The sequence below is a fragment of the Pteropus medius genome, unplaced genomic scaffold, assembly GCF_902729225.1.
Source record: "Pteropus medius unplaced genomic scaffold, Ma_sr-lr_union100, whole genome shotgun sequence".
NCBI classification, from domain to species: Eukaryota; Metazoa; Chordata; class Mammalia; order Chiroptera; family Pteropodidae; genus Pteropus; species Pteropus medius.
In genome coordinates, this window is record NW_024351648.1 from 417,189 (window position 1) to 438,320 (window position 21,132).

The 21,132-nt window shown below is 40.5% G+C and overlaps 1 protein-coding gene across 18 annotated transcripts in view; it reads left to right on the plus strand.

Annotated features, from left to right (window-relative positions):
• The window catches only part of CHD2 (chromodomain helicase DNA binding protein 2), an 89,721-nt gene that overhangs the window by 22,710 nt on the left and 45,879 nt on the right, over positions 1-21,132 (plus strand). For 16 of the 18 annotated variants that reach the window (XR_005648917.1, XR_005648915.1, XR_005648916.1 and 13 more), the window contains 11 exons: positions 4,155-4,262; positions 6,226-6,366; positions 7,615-7,748; positions 8,636-8,861; positions 9,651-9,751; positions 10,674-10,718; positions 10,866-11,044; positions 12,725-12,849; positions 15,052-15,268; positions 17,472-17,561; positions 18,429-18,619. Coding sequence is in view for 14 of the 18 variants with exons in the window: in XM_039844016.1 (XP_039699950.1) it covers positions 4,155-4,262; positions 6,226-6,366; positions 7,615-7,748; positions 8,636-8,861; positions 9,651-9,751; positions 10,674-10,718; positions 10,866-11,044; positions 12,725-12,849; positions 15,052-15,268; positions 17,472-17,561; positions 18,429-18,619 (1,557 nt within the window). In the remaining 4 variants the exon portion in view is untranslated. Of the gene's footprint in view, positions 1-4,154; positions 4,263-6,225; positions 6,367-7,614; positions 7,749-8,635; positions 8,862-9,650; positions 9,752-10,673; positions 10,719-10,865; positions 11,045-12,724; positions 12,854-15,051; positions 15,269-17,471; positions 17,562-18,428; positions 18,620-21,132 lie in introns of those variants that run through there. The other 2 variants (XM_039844032.1, XM_039844031.1) reach the window with 1 other exon arrangement.

Below are 21,132 nucleotides of genomic sequence, written 5' to 3' on the forward strand. Positions count from 1 at the left end.
GTCCTTTATGTCGGCATGGCAGAATTATATTGGTTGGACACCTGTCTTAGTGTGAAATTTTACATTGTCATTTCCGTTAATTTAAATATCGCAGTTCATAGACAATTTTAATTCTCGGGCTTAATGTGAACTTTATAACAGATTATATAGTTCTTATTTAAAAATTTTGAAAAGTATTTGATTTTTTTTGTTTGGTTTTCGGGGAGAGAAATCTTTTTGGAAGGGATGTGGATCCCTCTGACAGTCTGGATTCCATAGCTCGTTTCTTCAGAAAAATGTAAATATTCAAAACTGCACACAAATTCAGGGGATTTCATGATGAGCAGTTGTCTGTGGCCCTTAGTACAGCACCAGTTATGTATTCTCTATTACAAAATGTTAGTAATTAATCTTAAATACGTTTTTGGCCTAAGGCTAAGTAATTTGAGTTTTTAAAATCCATTTCCTCATGTCCAAAATGGAGTAATGCTAATTCTGCTGACCTAACAGTTATTAGAAAGTATGCCGAGTCAGGTGTTTAATACTGCTTTGCTTAGAGCACATACAATTTTCATTCGTGTTCTAAATATTTAGTTAGAGTTGGAGAAATAGTAACTGCAGGCAAGCCTGCATTTCTCGGTATCTCAGAGGGTGATGTTTCTGCCCCAATCAGATGGGCTGCTTGGGGGAGAGTGTTCTTAATGGCCGTCTGGGGTCCTTTGGGAAGTCCAGGAATATGCTCTCCCCTCCACTGACTGCCTGCGTTCGGCTAGTCTCTTGACTGAGACCAGGTGGGGCTGTGCCTGAAACCCAGGACTTCCCATTCTAACGACCGTACTCTGGTGTGCGGAAGCCCACATGTTTGCAGCCATGTACAGCTTATCAGTCTTCCTCCTCTGACCAGCGTCTTTACTCATTTTCCCTCCTGTCAATCCTGAATGCTCTCCAGAGTTGGCAGCTTTCACAGGTCTGCCCAGGGCAGAACCTCCGAGTCCCGGGTGTTAGGGAGTATGTGTTGCCTGTAGTACTGCCTTCCTTCCTGGGGGCTCTTCCTGCCACAGTCAAGGAGGTCCCCTCACCCCTGCAGTCTGGGGCCCTAGGCCAGCCTCACACGTCCTGCGATCCTCTGGGCAGCTGGTGAGGGCCTGGCTCCTGGAGAGCTCTCCTGAGTCATTTTAATTAGTACGATGACTTGGAGGAATACAGCTGCCAAGACTCAGGTGGCAGGGCCCAGTGCCAACGGTGCCCTCTGCGATCTGCACGGGTGTAACAGAATCGGTGTGTGGCACGCGGGCTTCAGGGTTGAGTCTCACTCAGAGGGCGGGGAATTCTGAAACACGCTTTCCTGAAACCCTGCAGGTTGTACCATAGATTCTGAAATTTTTTAAAAGCAGCTTTTGAGGAATTAGTTTCAAGCTTGAGAGAAGTCGTGAGAATAGAAGTAGCACAAAGCGAGCCTGGTGCTTTACCCGGCCCTCCCCCTGCTCACCATCGGGGCCCCTTCGCTTTGCTGTCACGGGTGTTCTCTTTACGCGTGCGCACACGGTATTTCTCTTGAACCATTTACGACAACGTGCGTACGTTCCTACATCGTAGCCTTTTACCCTTAAACACGTCAGTGCGCATTTCCTTCGAATCGCAGTCTCTTCATAAGCACAGTCCAGGTTTAACAAACATTTGGCGTTGCCGGAATACTTCTTACTCACATTCCCGTTGTTGCCACTTGACCCACTAATGTCTGTCACCGCATTTTTCCGCCTCCACCGCAAGCTTCCGTTCGGGTTCAGGTATTGTATTAGTCGTCAGGTTTCTTTAATCTCTAGAGCTTTTTCACAGGCTTTCTTTGCGTGTTCGACACTGACGTTTTTGAAGAATACAGTCTTAGAAGGAGCTCACTCCCCTGAATCATGTTAATTAGCATTTTAAAACCTTAGAACTTACACAGCATGATGTTCCCGTACCACGGAGGAGTAATCTTGTAACTGATCGCTCTTTCCACCTCACCCCTCCTACACAGTGACTTAATATTGCTGATCTTAACTTACTTTTTTTTATCCTGTTGTTGAAAATTGTAAAACAAAATTTAAAATAATCCAGACAATTTCAAATGCACATACATACAAAATCAGACCTGTTAAGCCTCTGGTTGTTCATCTCTTCTCAGAATGTATAAGCCTGGCTGTAATTTTTCCTGATTCTTGGGTTTTCAGGTGGCTAGGGGTGAGCATAGCAGAGGAGGGGGTGTGATGCGTTGCCTAACTTGTTCCCACGGGGCTTTAGTTTTCTCCTCTAGGAAGAGGCTTTCGGACCAGTAGATCCGCTCAGTGTTTGTACATTTTGGAAGAGTCTTAAGTCCTCCTGGTTGTCCATGAGTCTATAAGTCTGCAATCGAAGTGGAAAATTCTAGAACTGCCCTGATTTAGAGTCTCAATTCCTGGCAGAGTTATGTAAATTACAACTAATACCTGACTGAGGCTCTTTGTCTTCTGATCATCTGTCCCTTAAGTCTTCATCGTTCACGTCCTTCCAAGCTTGTTTCCTGTGAAACCACTTCTCTCCATTGTGACAGTGTGAACACCTCCTCAAGGGTCAGCTGTTCTGGACTTGGTCCAAGAGAGACTGAAGTCTCCCTGTTGCTGGATATATCTCTTTCCCGCTCATCGTCACTTTCTGTTCCTTGGATTCGTCAGCAAACATTTATTGTATTAGGCTCGCAGAAGGAGCATAAGACACATGCCCAGAGTGTAGTTAGATAGAAGGTCTTCGTTTTAGAGAGACTGAAGGATGCTGGACAGTGCTAAGAGACCTTAGTGTCTCACCCGTTTGCTTCCAAAAGCACCCTGCCTGTCTGACTAATGACTGATATGGCTCATTTTTTAATTATTGTTTTATTTAACAAAGGAGTATCTCTATTTACCTACCTTTGAGCTAAGTAAGCTCTGGTACAAATTGAGAAAATGGCCCTGCCTACGAGTCAGCTCCTGTTAGGGAAATTGATCTAGAACAAACAGCACTAGTAGAACCTAAGTAATGTACATAAAAGTGCTCCTCTGCCTTTTCATGGAAGGCATGAATTTTTTTCCCCTAAAATCTACACTAATTCAGGTGTAGAGTGGTTTCTTCACCTTTAAGGAAGGTTCTCAGCAATCAGCAGATCAGCCACCTTCTTGCAACAAGCTTCTGCTATTCCTTTGACCTATTCTTCCTTGAAGAATATTGATTGGACTTTGCAATATTGCAACAGTTGTCTTTAGCATAACCTCATTTCCTGTACACAGGCCAAGAGGCACAGTAGTAATTCTTTTGTTTACTAAGAAACCCTAGGTACTTGCCTGTAAATTCCCTGCCCCCAAACATCTCATGCTTGGTAGCTGTTCTGTGTCCCTTCCTTCTTCTCTGCAGGTGAGAAATGAGCTGAGTCCTGTGATATGTTGTTTGGGTTTCAGATAAACTTGAGAAAACTGGGATAGTAGAACTCCCATAGCATATGGCTCTTTCAAGCCTTCTAAGATCTCAAGGAGCAAAGGAACCACCTAACAGTTACTAAAAACTACACCTTTAGCTGAGCAGATAATTTAGTAGGTAGTACATTTATTATTGAAAAATAACTTCAGGGACTGTTTCCTCAAATGTATTCTAAAGATGCTAAAATATCTATTATAGTAGTTCTCAAAGAAGTCTCTAACCAGTTTCACCATCATCTGTGAATTTGTTAAAATTTTTAGGCCTCACATTAGACTTACTAAATGAGAAACTATGGCCGTGGCTCAAAAATCTGTTTTAAGCCCTTTAAGTGGTTCCGATACATGCTAATATTTGAGAACCACTGATAGAGTATATATTATGGCTTTAATCTGGTCAGTGATAGTAGTTAAATCAAAATAGAATATGAGAGATTTAACAGCATTTTTTTCCAGAACAAATAGTTTAAAAAATAACATTCTTAGTTTCCATTTTCAGTTATTTTTGTTACCAGAGATGAATTAAGAAAAGATATTAATATAGTCCAGGAAAAAATGCAACCAAAATGTAGATGGAGCTAGAATAAATCTCTTGTAGCAGAATATTTAAAATGTACCTGTTCTGCCTTTTGGATAATTAGTTCAAAATTCATGGTAAACAACCTGGAAGAATTCTTGTAGGAAAAATCCATTTTGTTTTGCTTTTGATTACAGAGAAAAATGGAAACGGGAGCCCTCGGAAGATGAGCAGGAACAAGGAACCAGTGCAGAGAGTGAACCAGAGCAGAAGAAAGTGAAAGCCAGAAGACCTGTCCCCAGAAGGTGCAGTGTTTGCTCAGACATCTCTGCTGCCGGTCGAGCTTAATTTGTGTTAGATCAAAATGATGTCATGCTCGAATGAGAGCCTTAATTGACGGGATACAGTGTGTTGTGATCTGGGTTTTGAACATCTGTGGTTCACTTCTTGCCAGCCTACATCTTTAGCTGATGATTGGATGACGGGGCTGCTGATACTGATTGTGGGTGTTTGCATGGTATGTAGCTCAGAGTGACTCTTACTGTCTCTTCCTCCACAGTGGATTAGTTAGGAGGGAAGAATATATCTTTTAAAAAAAAAAGCTCCCTGTGTATTTGACTTGAGTACAGGTTCTTTTGGGGGAACTAATTCTTAAGTTGGTTGAAAGCATCACCATGTTCAGATAATCTGTATGACATGAAGCAGAGAATCCATGCAGGGAAGGAAGGAGTCCGAGGAGGCAGGAAACTGGTAATTTTTGATCAGACGGATGGTAACATAAGGTACGATGATGGGGAAGGAAGGCCTAAAGCAGAGAGGCTCAGGGAAATTTACCTCCTTGCAGTATTGCTTAGGATGTTGCCTTGGGGCCAGATCCCACTCACCACCAGTTTTGCGTGGCCTGCTAGCTTTTATAGATGAACCTCTATAGTTTGACGAGAGGGTACACTAAATTTGAATCCCAGTCAAGTGAAATGTTATCCTTTCAAAAAGAACGCTGTTCTTTTCATTAGTAGATATGTATCACAAAAAATACATTCAGTGGTTATTTTATTTTGAATTTTATCAAAATGCATGAAAATTTATTTTTTGTTATGTAAGTAACTATGTAGTAGCCTCAATTTTGCCTTTTGTCTGGGAAAGCCAAAAATATTTTCCTTCTGGCCATTTTCAGCAAACATTTGCCTACCCCTAGCTTAGGACATTGTACCTCTCCCCCGCCCACCCCCATGGGGAAACCCATCTCCTGAGTTTCGTCTCCTTTCATCTGATTTTAAGCTCTCTGGGCTGGAATGCCACTCCAGTTCTGTATTCTAGATTTTACCCATAATTTATTGAATCCTCGATCATCTATCTTTGTAGCATCGGTTATGGTAGGTACAAGAGAAACATATGGTTGTGAGTGAGTGTCCACCTCCCATTTTCCCCTTTTACCTTTCTGACCACTGGTAGAGTGTCTGGGGTTTCCCTGTGAGAGCCCCTGGACTGTGGCTCTCAGGCCTGGCTGTGTGTGGGAGTCCCCAGAGGGGCCGTGTCCTCGGTCCATTCCGTTGGTTTGTGGCAGGGGACAGTCTCAAGTGTTCTGGGTACATTTTATGCACAGTAAGAAAACGATATGTGTGGTTAATGCTTGTGCTTCTTCCCTTGACACAGATGATGGCATTCCATACACCTTTCCGTACATTTTTCTTTAATTATCTTATAAATCTTTCCATGTCAGTATATGGAAGGCTCCCCTTTTTTTTATGGCTCCATAGTATTGTCTCGAACTAGTTCACAGTTAATGAATATTTAGAGTTTTTCTAATCTTTCATTATTAATCTTTTGTTAGTACAAATAATATTACAGTGAATACCTTGGTATGCCTCAACTGGTGTAAGATCAATTCTCTGAAGTAAAATCGTTACATTTGCAAGTTTGACATATTTCCAGATTTCTCACCACAGGGATGCTGTCAACAGCATGCCGCATGTGCACTTTTATGTCAGGCGAGCCTGAGGAACAGTCGAGAACTGTTGCCTCAGAACTCACTGACTCTCCTAGTAATGACTGAGGATTATCGGCATTAGAATCACTTTCATGCTGAAAACAGAATTCTAGTGAATTAGAATCTCAGGGAACAGGATCTAGGAATATACCTTCTGCCATCTTCCTGGTTAAACTAAGTATGCATGTACTTCTTCTCTGGGAAATACAGTTAACGTAGATTAGAAGTTGACACCAAATGACAGAGGAGAAACTGCCATTTTTTGTGTCTTCTCATTTTAGAACAGTGCCCAAACCTCGTGTTAAAAAGCAGCCTAAAACTCAGCGTGGGAAGAAAAAAAAGCAAGAGTCTTCCGATGATGACGATGAAGATGACGAAGCCCCCAAGAGGCAGACTCGTCGCAGAGCGGCTAAAAACGTTAGGTGGGTGGAGCCCCAGAAGTTTTTCGTTAGCGTGAGGGTGATTTTGTGGTTAGTTAGGACTCTTCTCAGTCCAGGATTATGCATCTGATAGGCAAAAATGATAACCTATGTCCTGAGGTGGTATCTGGAAATCTGGTCCGTGTTCTTGCAGAAAAGAATGGCATTGGCCAAGGGGAGTATGGAAAGAGTGGCAATAGCTTATTTCAAGCCTTCGTTCCTCTTAAGAGAGCTGCTTCAAGTTCATGTCCTGTCGGGGTAGCTTAGTGATGTCATTTTCATAACATGTTTTTTTAAGAGAGATGTTGGGTTGTATTCTTCGGAATTGCTCTCTGAATCAGATAAATTCTTAAGTCCAGCGTATATATTGACATTTGGGTATAATTCATTAAACTTACTGATAGCATATGAAGCATTACTAGAAAATGAAATAAAGGAATATAGGTACATGCAAAAATTAACATTGTACTTTATGTGCATCAAAGGGCATTTAGTTTTCTTCTAGAAGACGTGCAGGCTTCTTTTGGTCTACTTAGAGATGGTGCAACTGAGTCCTGGAGATACTAATAAGCGGTCCAGTGAATAATTCCCAAGCTCAGACTGGGCTTTGAGTAAGCTGATATAGAGATAGCGCCTTTTCCTCCTGGAAGTGTACGGTATCTATCGAGAAGTGTGTTTTCCTCGTGTGACTCCCAAACCATTTGTCATTAATATATGGTGGAAGGTTACATTCGAATATTTTACTACCAGGGAAATGTGTTTATTGAGGTTCTCAATAGTTTGAAAATACTTAAATTTCATATTCATGTTATTGGAAGACAAAATAATACAGGGCTGAAACATTTAGTCTTAGAAATATTGCTTCTCTTTTGCATAAGAGTAGCAACTTTTTAAATTCATTATGCATTTTCTTTCTTTGTAGTTGTTATTTATATAGTAATGACCTGACTAAAAAGCAAAAACACAGGTGTGTCCTTGTAGTTTTCTATATCTTTACACAAATCATTATAAATATAGTCTCTCTTTATTTCGAAATATGAGTTAGCCTTCCAGCCATTTTTTATGAACATGTATTAATAATACACCGAGTAGAAAAAATGAACTTCGGGCCCACTTTATATGTGGCTGATCTGTAAGACAGCATTGTTGGAGCCGAAAGGATATGGTTCGTTATTCTGGTGGTGTGATGGATGGCACCACTGAGTTCTGAAAAGATAGTTTCTCATTGACTTAGCATTGTTTCTCACACAGTTACAAAGAAGACGATGACTTCGAGACTGACTCGGATGACCTCATTGAAATGACTGGGGAAGGAGCTGATGAGCAGCAGGATAATAGTGAAACCATCGAAAAGGTCTTAGATTCAAGGCTCGGGAAGAAAGGAGGTGTGTGTTTTTGAGAAGCAAATTACTACTATGTCTGCCCAGTAAGGCCTACGTTTTATGTGTTTTAACTCTGAAATGATGAATTTCAGTTCATGCCCGTATTTGTTGTGAAAGGGGGATGTTTTCTGACCCAGTCTTCATGTTTCAGAGCTGAAAATACAGGGATGTGTTTTAATATGTCTTTGAGATTTCAAAATTAAACTAGTAAGTTTGTGTTAGTATCTTAAAAAGCAGCATTGTAGAGAGGTTCTTGCTTATTGACATTAAGCAAATAAACCTTTAGCTAATTGTTTCTCATTCTCCTTGTGAAAAGTATGAAGCTGGTTAAATACCTATTGGGCGATAGTGAATAGTTTTTTGTGTTTAAAATGAGAGATCTCATAACTCAGCTTCTTTAATCTTTCCATGGAGGAGATGGCGAAATAACACCTAATTCCTTTTTCTTTGTCTCCTTTTTTCATCCAGCCTTACTTGAGGTTGAGGGTTAACAGCACTTTAGGTGGATGGGCAATTGGTGGGGGAATTTTTTCTTCACCTTATTTTTAATATTCCTGGGGGAGTGGTTTTGTTTTCTATGTTAGTAGGGATCAAAACAAAAGGATGTTGCCGTTCCATTTTTATTGTGTTTGGACACAAAGATTTCTTTGATTTCACTAGCAAATTTTGGAATACATTTTAAAGCATAAAAATTGGGTTTGCATTTTGAAAATATTTGAAATTATCAATCTCGTGTATTCCATATTTGTGGATTTCTACTACTTACAAGTTAAAGAATTTTGGTGCTTTATCTAAAAAGAGATTCTTTAGACAGTTCATACTTGGGAAACTCTTCAGTGTCTGGTTTGATATACTTTTTAAAGTTTATTAAATACTGAATCCTTTTGTAGCCACTGGAGCTTCTACTACTGTATATGCGATTGAAGCTAATGGAGACCCCAGTGGTGACTTTGACTCCGAAAAGGATGAAGGCGAAGTGCAGTACCTCATCAAGTGGAAGGGTTGGTCTTACATCCATAGCACTTGGGAGAGTGAAGAATCCTTACAGCAACAGAAAGTGAAGGGCCTGAAAAAACTCGAGAACTTCAAGAAGAAAGAGGATGAAATTAAGCAATGGTACATTTTCCATCACGGATTAAAAAAATATATGTCTACAGCCTGAGGGAAGGGAGGTCCAACCCTAGACACACACCTTCAGTGTAACAGGATCAGGTTATTGTGTCGTGAATAGGGACAGATGGGTTCTAATTCCTTTTCAGTCACTGTGCAAAATGTGCCACTTTTTCACATTTTTTCCTAAATCACATATTTTCCCTTTGAGTCAAAAATGAAAATATGTATCTGCAAGATGGGTAGGTCAAAAAGCATAGAAGTTTAAAATTCTCAGAAGTGTAGTAATAGCTAATTTGAAGTTGCTGCTGTTGTCCTTTTATAAAGGTTTGGTGTTAATTATTTTTCCAAAACCACATTTTAGTCACTCTTAAAGCCCATATATATATATGTGTGTGTGTGTGTGTATGTATGTGTGTGTATATATATACATATTTATATATAGATAGATAGATACGTATATATATATTTTTTTAAAAAAATACTCTTTTAAATCTGGAAGTTTTATTGTCATGGTCTGTTTAGATATATGAGTTTATCACACAGAATAGTTACTTTTTAGATATTTTTTAATAGGCCACATGAGATAGGAGAGCAAGTGGTGTGTCTTGGGTCCAAGGCTATCAGCATTTCCTAAAAGTGTATGTTTTTGTAAAATCTCTAATTACTTTTAAAGGATTACTAAAAGGATAGGTAGAAGTAAAGACATGATTCCTTTCCTGCCTCTGACTTTACTCTGATGGACGTGTATGAACCTCCAAAGGTGATGAATGTGTACTTCTCTCTTCTCTACAGGTTAGGGAAAGTTTCTCCTGAAGATGTGGAATATTTCAACTGCCAACAAGAGCTGGCCTCGGAGTTGAACAAACAGTATCAGATCGTAGAAAGAGTAATAGGTGAGTACGTGGACACTTATTTTAGTGGTGTTTGAGCTCCAGGAATAAGGGCTTTGCTTTTGGGACTGATGTAAATAGTTCATTTTATAGGTTTACTTCCTGAGAATAGACAGATGTCTAGATTTATTTTGAAGGAAAGGCTAATGAGGTTTTCTGGTAAATTTGGTTGTGGGGGAATGAGAGAGATGTCAAAGATGATGCCAAGACTTTTGACCTGAGGAAATAGGAGAATAAAGGTCCCATTTATGGAAACAAAGTGTGAAGGAAGAGCTGATTTTCAGAGCGGAAACGAGATTTAGTCCGATACACTTTTTAGCCATCTAGATGGAGAGCGTTGTGAAGGTGGCAGCACACGTGAGTCTGGCTGGTTAGAACTTTTAGTCTGAGCTGGAGATTTACACTTGGCAATTCATCAATACATAGGAAGTATGTAAAGTCTAAGATTCAGTGAGATCATCAGAGATAACATACATGGTGAGAGTAGGAAATCTGAGAGCATTCTAGCTTCTGGAAGCCAAATCAGTAAAGGAGACGAGAAAAGACCGCGAGATCCCGGAGCCGAGAGAGCGTGTTCTGCAAGGCAGGCGATGCACGTGGCCCGGGACGGATCGGTGAGGACTTGACTCTTGATCCTTGAATCCGGCAGTGTGTGTGGCGTTGAAAGTGGATCATGGCATGGTAGGGGTGCAGGCCTGGTGAGGGTGGCTTCAAGGGAGAATGGGGGAACCGTGAGTGAAAACGGCAGTCCTGGCGAGTTTTGTTGTGGAAATGGGGTGATAACTAGACAGGGCTGTGGGGACAAGGCCGTTTCTTCTTTTTAAGACGCGAGGTAGTAGAGTGAATAATCTTATTCACAGGACCTCAAATGTCACTCTTCTTGGTTATGGTGATAACTGATCCATCTTGTTTTCCATTTGTGTAGCTATGAAGACAAGCAAATCTACACTGGGTCAAACGGATTTTCCAGGTAAGCAAGAGATCTTGTTTACGTTTAGCATTTAAGAGCAGTTTGTGTTTTCCAGAATATTTACAATTTGGCCGCATGGCATTTCATTAGTTATATGTAAAACCGAACGGATTGTTGCTGACCTGTATATATTTATATATGAAATAGCTCACAGTCGGAAGCCGGCACCTTCAAATGAACCTGAATATCTATGCAAATGGATGGGGCTGCCCTATTCAGAGTGTAGCTGGGAAGACGAAGCCTTGATTGGAAAGAAATTCCAGAGCTGCATTGATAGCTTCCATAGTCGGAACAACTCAAAAACCATCCCGACAAGAGAGTGTAAGGTGCGGTGATGGCTGCCTTTGTTATTTTCAGGGGGAAGATGTATTGATATGGAGTGCTGGTCACACAGCTCTCGGGAACAGTAAATATCCCAAGAGGAAATGGTAGTTCCCATCGTGGAAGTGAGAGATCGCTTAACCTTGACACCAGAGAAAAATAATGAGAGAGGACGAGTTGTGCGATGGCTTTGCCGACTCCTTAAATCTTGCAATTTACAGAATTAGATATACCTGATTAGGAATATGGTAGAGAATACTTGAAAGAATTTAAACACTTTAAAGTGAAGTGATGGGAAAGGGGAGTGTTTCTGGAGTTAGAAACCAATATATCTGCCCTTTTATTTGCTAGGTTGGTTGGTCTCCTTGGTTGGAATTCCTTCCATGCGTAATGTGGTGTCTTTGGGTCCTCAGTAATGAAAGTATATGTAAGACATGGGCTCTGCCTCTGAGAAGTTGACATGCAAGTTCATGGCACCAAACAAACCTCTATGTGAAAAGTAATGTGTCATTGAGGGTCAGTGAGTATGATAAAGACTGTGGTCAGAGAAGTACAGAGGTGGAAGTCACTGAGCTCCAGGAATGACTGAAGGGGTTTTAATGAGGAAGTTGTGGTCCTTGAGCTGCCCTGGTCCTTGGGGACTGGATCGGTGCTGGGTAGACAGACAGCAAGGCCCAGGGCGTTGTCCTCTGTGAAATCTATCAAGAAGAAGATGTTCCTCTCACGTAGGTAGGAGGACTTCGAGACCTTGGGGTTGGTAGAGAGGGAGGCGATGTTGATCAGTACACCTAGGTTAAGGCGTGTATGTCCGGAATACCTAGTGGAATATTTTGATTTTATCCTGTGGGTATTGATGTGCTTTCCATACTGAATTAGAGCAGCAAGATGGACAGAGTGTTTTGTTTGGAAAGCTTCCTCTAAAGGCAGTGTGTAGGAAACTCCAGGGCAAGCAGTTATCAAAGCCAGAAGTCCAGCCAGGATGATGCGTGAGGACAAAGGAACTAGCAGCAGGGACTTCTGTGGCCAGAAAACTTTGGGAAGTATTCCTAAATGAACTTCTCCCATAAATGCACAGTATACACAAGCATGTTAGACTTTGAAAAGGTCACTAGTAATGGAGTTTATACAACTTTTTAATCCATTGTTTCGCAAACTTAATGCGGCCACAGTATCCATGTTTTGTGCAAACCATGGAGACTTGGCCTTACTAGCCTGTTATTCTTGACACCTTTAGGGTTATAAACGTTCTTTCCTTCAGAAAACCAAATTCATGCAGTTGGGGTTTCAAGGTAGGTGGACTGCATTTCAGACTTTACAATGGTGAAGTTTCGCTGCATTTAGCGTATACAGATTTTCCCAGAAGCATCGCCTTTGTAGTGTTGAGTAAGACCATCAAGACGAAAATAGGAGACTCACTGCCATACAGTAGAGATGAGGTAACGGACGTGCCATTTAATGATGTTCACAGACTTTGGAAAGGGGCAAGTTCACTAAAAATTTCCAGATGCAATCTGGTTTGGGAATATGGACCTCGATGGAAGCAGGTGGGGTGGGGTGGGGTTGGTGATGTGAAACTTGAATTTTTGTTTTGCTGCCGAGCACATAAATGGTGGCTAGCATTGTAACATAGAAACAGGAAGAAAGTTTTCTCCAGGCCCCGGGCTTTGTTACGTTTTGTTTTTCAGGCCCTGAAGCAGAGACCACGATTTGTGGCTTTAAAGAAACAGCCGGCATATTTGGGAGGGGAGAATCTGGAGCTCCGTGACTATCAGCTAGAAGGTCTCAACTGGCTTGCTCATTCCTGGTGCAAGTAGGTAGAAAAATATGTTTGGAGTCATCTTTACCGTTTTTGACTTCTTTATTGTTACACACAAAGAATTACTTCTTTCTACCATATATAGTGGAAATGAAACAGTTACATAATTCAGGAGTCCCCTCTGGGAGTTTTTATGTAAGTGTGAAACATTTTAACCTGAAGACAGTATAGTCAGCCCTCCGTATCTGCAGATCCCACATCCTCAGATCCAGCCAACTGCAGATCAAAAATATTTGGGGAAAAAAGTTACATAACGGCTGACATGTACTATGGTTGCATTTGTAGTAAACATTTATAGGCTTTTTTCTCAACATTATTCCCTGAGCAACACAGTATAACTATTTGCATAGCATTTATACCATATTAGGTATCGTAAATAATCTAGAGATGACTCAAAGTATATGGGAGAATGTGGCTAGGTTACGTGCAGATACTGTGACATTTTACATAAGGGACTTGAGCATCCTCAGATTTTGGTATCCACAGGAGTCCTGGAACCAGTCCCACTCATATACTGAGAGAAAACTGTACTTTATTTAGTTATCTGAGGGTAATTTGTCATAGTCAGAGGCCTGTGTCAGAATATGTTATTCAGGAGTCTAAGTAGCAAAATAACATGCCCCAGTGTTTGGTGTGGAAGGAGTTATTCTTGGAAGAAAAGAAAATGTCTTTTTCCCATGCGTTTTGTTTCTAGGCCAGGGAAACCCCAGCTTCATTCCTATGGGACTGGGAAGAGTAGTGAGGTTCCCACCCCCTCTCTCACCTGAGATTGCTGCGCAGGCTTCTCACATAGAGGAAGGTGGAACCTGTGAAATTATCCTCACTTTTGTAACAAAACCACTTTTATCTTGGGAAAAAAAAAAAAAAGAAATGGAACATTGGTAGCATTGGTCTAATTTCAGAAAACAAGCAAGTCATTTCGGATCTGCTTTACTGTGCGTGTACGGACAGTAGCAGTTTGCTAGGGAGAGGAGATGTTGGAGAAATCCACCGTTTTCTCCCCATTGGCGAGGAAAGGGGAGCGAAATAGGAGGGATCACTCGGGAATATGCAGTGTCTGAACAGTACGTGAAATTAAATGTGCCTGAGCCTGGTAGAACATGGCCTCCTTATTCTCCCTCCCCCAGGTACATGCCGCCTTGTTCTTCGCTGTACTTCCTCCGTAAAACTAGCCATTCTGTGTAGAACAGAATGCATTTTAAAAATTGTGATCTCTTCTTGGTGAATTAAAAATCTTATTTTTCTGATCAGTTAAGCTGTCTTGTAGATTACTTCCAGTTCTCTGTGGTTCCCTGATTTAAGCATATGTTATATATGTGTAAACCTCCAGTGGCCCAACTTTCAAGAACCTTTAATGTTTGCAACCTTATGTCATACACGTTTTCCTAATTTCCTGCCAAATGGGCTGTTTTCTGTTTCCTGAACATACTTTCCTAACTCTGGCCATTTCTTTAATTTTTTTTCTAATATCTGCACAGTCCTCTTCCTGTTTGTATCCTGTTGAAATCCAGCTCATCCGCTAGAGCCATGTTTCTCAAAGTGTGGTGCAGGAAACACACCTGCATCAATATCCAGGAATGCCAATTAAAAATACACGGTCCTGAGCCTGTTTTCAGATGTTCTGATTTAGTGGGTCTGGAGCGGGCTTCAGAAAGCTGCTGCAGACTGTAGCGTGTTTCATGCGACTTCTGTGCTGCAGCATAGTGCTGTATGTAGTGTCGAACACCCCAGGGGCACGCGTTGGAGCAGGTGGGTAATTCAGGCCAAGGCACATGACTGTCAGGCGGTATGGTTCACCAGCAGTGGGGCCAGCCAGTCTGTCTGACCCTGCTTTCTGTCTGGATGGACCCCCAAGGTCATGTGCTGTGTACACCAATATAACAAAACTTGCCTTCTCTGTTACAAGGGGCAGATGTGCAAGACCAGAATGCAAAGTACAGAGTCTGAATAGGCCGTCTTAGTAATCCAAACCTTTATTGTGCTTAGATCACTTGTTATTCTGCTGTATATAGCTTTTACTTTCTTCTTAGGTAGGAGATTTAATTGCAGTCGAGAGGAAATGAACAGTCGAGGCTCATAAGCAGCCTCGCGTGGTGACATCCTGAGACGTCGGTGTTAATGCTCTACGTGCACCTACTTTTTTGTATGTGAACTAATGTTTGTTTGTTTGTTCTTATTTTTTTTTTCTTTCTGCAGAAGTAACAGTGTAATCCTTGCCGATGAAATGGGCCTAGGAAAGACCATCCAGACCATATCATTCCTCTCCTACCTGTTCCACCAACACCAGCTGTATGGCCCCTTTCTTATAGTCGTCCCTTTATCCACCCTCACCTCATGGCAGAGGGAGTTTGAAATCTGGGCACCAGAGATTAACGTAGTGGTTTACATAGGTGACCTGATGAGCAGAAATACGGTGTGTAAATAAAAGAATTGGGATAGAATCTGTGTTATAAATGTATTTTGGAAATTGACCTAAAGCCACTGTAGTTTTTAGTAAAATTATGATTCTGACACTGTGCTCTACCCCCGCTGTTGGGAGATTTACGTATCACAGAAATGCAACGCAGCTATTTTTTTAAAGCACGTGCTTACTGTTAAAGAAAGGAAATGGCAATAGGAGTGGGAATCTTAGTTGGGTTGCCGTGTTAAGTTTTTCCTCTCTGTCCTCTGTACTTCCAAGACCACTTTAGAAAGGATTATAAGGTGGAGTTAATACCTTACAGAATGTTAACATCACTTTGGCTGTTTGAGCAGAGAGCTGTTACTAAACGTGATCGAGAGCTTTCTTCCGAGCCTTTTAAAATGGTGAGGTTGTATCACAGAAGACAGGAAAGGGAGAGGACAGCGAGCCGTTCCTGGGCTGCAGGAACGAGAATGATCTGTCTGTTATCACACTTAACTTTTGCATCAGGAATTTGGAACACAGGACTTAGGTTTATTTTTGATTGGCAGATCACTGCTTGATAAAGATTAAGTTTTTGACCCATTTCCTGTTTGCCCCGAGAATGTTCTCCAGCAGCCGTTGTGGCTGCAGCATTGACCCTGAGGTAACACGCAGATGACCGTCGTAACCTCACTCCCAAAGTTTGCCACGAAATGTCTTCTATTATTATTTTCACATCGATCTAGTATGGCGATGGTCTTTGGAAACAAATGACATCGTTCTGTTTATTGCATTCTGTTTTTTTGTAGTGGTTATGTAGTTCCATTTACAAAATACAGTAATTTTCATTCGCTGAGAATGTCAAATCTTAGAAAACATAGCATTCCCACGTGTGATGTTAAATGAATGCTGGTAGTAAGCTGCACTTTTTTTCCTAAATGGGAAAAGGATTAAACACCCATTATGTGCCAGGCCCTGTGCCGGGTGCTTTATGTATACTACCTGTGAGCCTCATGGTAGTCTTCGAAGTAGATGGTGTTCTCTGCAACCCCCTGATGAAGATACTGACTCGGAGTTTAACGCTTGTCCCCAGGCCAGCTAGGATGTGGGGTTGGGACAGAGAGGTGTCTGGCCCCAGACTCTCTGCTTTCACCCCTGCATCTTAAAGTGTTTCTGGGGAAGTAATTGTAAGTAAGAGCAAGATAATCATGAATCCTCAAACCTTTGAGAGATACATTCTAATTATATCATGCTAATTCAAATTTATTTTTATTAAATATTGTCATTGTCTAACCCAAACATTGGCAGATTTCATTACCCTAATTTTGAATTTCTAAGCATGTTCTTAGCTTTATGAATCCATTTTTTAACCTTTAAAAAAAAAAACCTTTCTAGATTATGTATAATGGCTTTAAGCATTATGTTCACTGGTGAAGACAGAGGGTGAACTCTGAAAAATCATGGGGTCAGGGACACTTTCTTTGCTGTCTCCAATACTCCTTTTCTTTGTTCTGTCTTCCCACTTGGTGGAGATCACCTGCGTGTACCCCTAGTCCTGTTCCCCAGTTCCTTCCTTGGCCACAGACTGTAGGAGCTGTGTCGTGGGCCGTTGTGCTGGCCGGGTGTCCACTTACACCTCAGCATGAGTGTGTTAGTTTCCATGTTCCGTCACAGCAGCATGATTTTCACTCCCGTTAAAGTGTATTTTCATCGCATAAGCCTCCCTCTGCTTTTTCTTGAGGGACACATCTTTTTGCTCTGTGATCAGCGAAATTTCTGATTAAGCCAGAGGTTGGAAGTTGTTTTACTTATTAATAAAAGTATTGCCCTGCTCGAAGAATAATCAAATATATTTCCTTAAGATAATTCTCATTCTGCGAGATCCGTAGATAAATTCAAGTCACCAAGGTTTAATTACCAGTTAAATCTGTGTTGTTGTTGTTGTTGTTTTAATGAAATGTGTTGGTTTTAGGGGTTGGGGGGAGCACCAGTTTATTTGAATTCTAGCAGTAAAGTTTTTGCTGCCCAGTGATAAGAGCTTTTAATTCTAACTCTACTACTCTATAATATGGTTGCTTAGGTCAATTTAGAATGTATAAGGTGTTCGTTAAATTCTAATCAGATTTATTTTTTATTTGGCATGTTTCAGTTGCATCTGTCACAAGACTTGCTAGTGATATAGAAAGGTAAAAAATAGAAATTGTATCTTATTAATTGCCATTTTCTCTTACAGATACGGGAATATGAATGGATTCATTCTCAGACCAAAAGGTTGAAGTTCAATGCACTTATAACAACATATGAGATTCTCTTAAAAGACAAGGTGTGTAACCGGTAGCTTAAAGGCTAACTTTTGTAGTGTGACTTGTTGAAATGGTGGAGTCTGTACCCCACACTGGCCATGTTATTTTTGTTGTTGTTTATTTCTTTAGAACAAGCAAACGAACAAACAAAAAATCTACAAAGAATATTAAGGTTATAGATTAAAAAAAACAACAGAACCTTACAGTTGAAGGGGATTGTAGGTAGCTTAGTCCAATTAAACTAAACAGGACAAAAGGTTGTTGAGTCCAGTACCTTCCTGAGATGCTAGTCAGTTACTGGACACTAGACTTGAGCACCATCTCAGGCATTTGCCAGCATACCATTAAGGCATTTTCTCTAGGGCAGGTGATGTGGATGGCCTCTGTGAGAAAAGAGAAAAATGAAGCTCTTTAAATTCTCTCCTTTCTCCAGTTACTAAGAAATGGATGTGGCAGGTGATCCCGCTGGTGATAATAAGTATGAACACGTTCAGTTTGCTGGCTCTTGGTGTTTCTACGTTTCAAGGGTGGGGTGGAGAACAGGCAGAGAAGAACTATAATTAAGGCGAGACCGCAAAGTCACGAGATTTTTTGTTTTTGTGTTGTTTTTGCCCAGCATGCCAATTTTTGTATTCTTGCTTTGGGGCACGCAGCAATACCTGGCATAAGAGATCCCCTGCTCCCATACCTTTTAGATGAGGACGTGCTCTTTTGAGTAGACACCAATCTGGCAACCAACAGCATAAACAGAAGAGTCCTAATACACTTGAAGTCAGTGAAGGATAAATGTTTCTGTGATGGTATTTGTACAGAGATAATAAACACTTGAAAGTACTTTTGGGTTCTCTTCTGACCTGGTGGCTCGTTCTGTTTTGTTTTTACTTTAGACTGTGCTGGGCAGTATTAACTGGGCGTTTCTGGGAGTGGATGAAGCCCATCGTTTGAAGAATGATGACTCTTTGTTGTATAAAACTCTGATTGATTTCAAGTCCAACCATAGGCTCCTGATTACGGGGACCCCTCTTCAGAACTCCCTCAAAGAGCTCTGGTCCTTGCTGCACTTTATTATGCCGGAGAAGTAAGCTCCTTCCTGTGTGTTTCACAATTTGCTAGACTGTCTGAAACGCCGATGCTGTTTAACTCTTTAAATAGACTTTAGGGAAAACTGAGGGCATGATTTGGGGAAAGCAAAGCATTAACTGAGGCAGGAAGAAAAGTGGTAAAATGTTCCAAGGTAAATGGGAGAAGGCACAGAAGACAGCCTGTTCAGGAGGAAAGCCATTTATCTACCAAACTTTTGAATCAGTTACTGCTTTGAGGAAATAACTAGTAAACAGGACATGTCAGACCTTTGCACTGTTCTTGGAAGACAGTCAGTGTAATTGAAATGAAGTACACAAGGTACACAATCTGACGCGTGTTAGAAATATCTGAAATCCAAAGTTTTGATGACAAGTGTCAACTTTAGGTCTTACTCAACTCTTTAACTTACTGACAAATTGCGGAATGTCTTTATTGAAAAGATTTTTATGAGAGAGATGATATGCACATTTTCATGATACCTAACAGTATCCAGTGGTGGTTCAATGCTTCTTAAAATGGAATCACATCAGTGACCCCGAGTTGGAAAACCCTGCTCAGCCTGGCCCCTGGCCGTGTTGGCTCGAGCCACTGTCTGCAGCGCTCACTGTGCTTCAGGCACCCTGGCCACGTCTTCATGTCCCCCAGCATGCGATGCCACTGTTCGTCTGCAGTGTGTTTCTCCTCGTCATCGCCTGGCCAGTCACTTCCTGATCTTCTGTCATGACCCCCTCCTTTTACAGGTCTTCTCAGACCATCTCACCCAAAGCAGCCTATTTGACATGCTTGTCCCTGCCCTATGTTATATTCTTTTTTCTCCCTTTTTTTCCCCCCTCATTCATCTCCTGTCACTAAATTCTGCGTTCAAACGTAGCAGAGATCTTGTTTGTGTATCGATGGTCTGCATTGTTCACAATAACACCGGGCACGCAGTAAACAGTTCAGAGTTGTGAAATCGACAGATAAATGCTCCACAAATATGTAAATATATATTTTTAAATCAGAAGAGATTTGAGTGTCTCCTATGTGCTGTAAACTGATCAAGGCATTTGGGATAGCCGAGTGAATAACATAGAAATGGTCCCTTCCCCCATGTGCTATTAATTTTTTTTAAACAACCTATTGAAATATATAACCATGAAATATACCATTATAAGTTCACAATATTTTATTCACCCAAAATGTTCTTTCTTGCCTGTTTGTACTTAATCTCTGCTTCTTCCTCTATTAGGCAATCACTAATCAGCTTTCTGGAATCCTAATAAGTAGTCTTCTGTTTTTGGCCTCTTTCACTTGGCATAATAGCTTTGAGAATCATCTATGTCATAGTTTATCAAGTAATATTTTATTGTATTCCTATCGAGTCACCAGTTAATGGACATTTGGATAGCATTAGTTTTGGGCTGTTCTGTCTTTATGTGGACGCGAGTTTTATTTGTCTTGGTTAGATGCTTAGGAGTGGAATTGCTCGGTTGTTTGGAAAGTATATAGTAAATGTCTAAATGTCTTAAGAAACTACCAGGCTGTTTTCCAAAGGGACTGTACCATTTTACATTTCTCCCAGAAATGTTTGAATTTGCTCATTTTTCTGTATCATCTTGGTGTATTGTCAGTCTTTTGGACTCTGGGCACTCTGGTGGGTGCGTAGTAGTATCTCATTGTGGTTTTGACTTGGCATTAATGACGAATAATGTTGAACATCTTTTTACATGTTCATTAGCTATTTGTATATCTTTGGTAAAATGTTCAAATCTTTTGCCCATTTTAAAATTGGATTGTTTTATGAGTTGAAGAGATTTTTAATTTTTTAAAAACATATTCTAGATCCAAATGATTTCTTAGCATATCATTTACAAATATTTTGTCCCGATGTGGCTTGTGTTTTCATTTCTTAATGTTGTCTTTTGAAGAGGAAAAGCTTTTTAATTTGATGAAATATAATTTATCATTTTTTGAATAGATTATTCTGTAGTACCATAAAAAAATAAGACATTTGCTTAACTTAGGGTCATATAGAGCCTTCCTTTTTTATTTTCTAGAAGTTTTAGTTCTTACATTTAGATCAGTGTGCCATTTTGACTTTGTGTTTATAGTGTAAGTGTGAGGGCCTAAGTTCTTTTTTTTTTTTTTTTGCAGAGAGATTTTGGAAACTGTCCCAGTGTCTTTGTTTGTTTTTCGTTTTGGTACCTTTGTCGAAAATCAGTTGAGAGCTTAAATGTTAAGGGTCTATATCTGGATTCTCAGTTCTTTTCTATTGAAACATAGTTCTGTCCTTAAGCCAATGCCACACTGTCTTGTACTATTAAAAATACTAAAGTACTATAGTAGCTTTGTACTATTTAAAAATGAGAAAGTGTAAATTCCAGTTTTGTTCTTTTTCAGAATTATTTTTGCTATTCTACGTCCTTTGTATTTCCATATACATGTTAGGAACAGCTTATAAATGAAAAGAAAATAATCTGAAATTTTGATAGACATTATGTTGATTTTATATATTAATTTAGGGAGAAT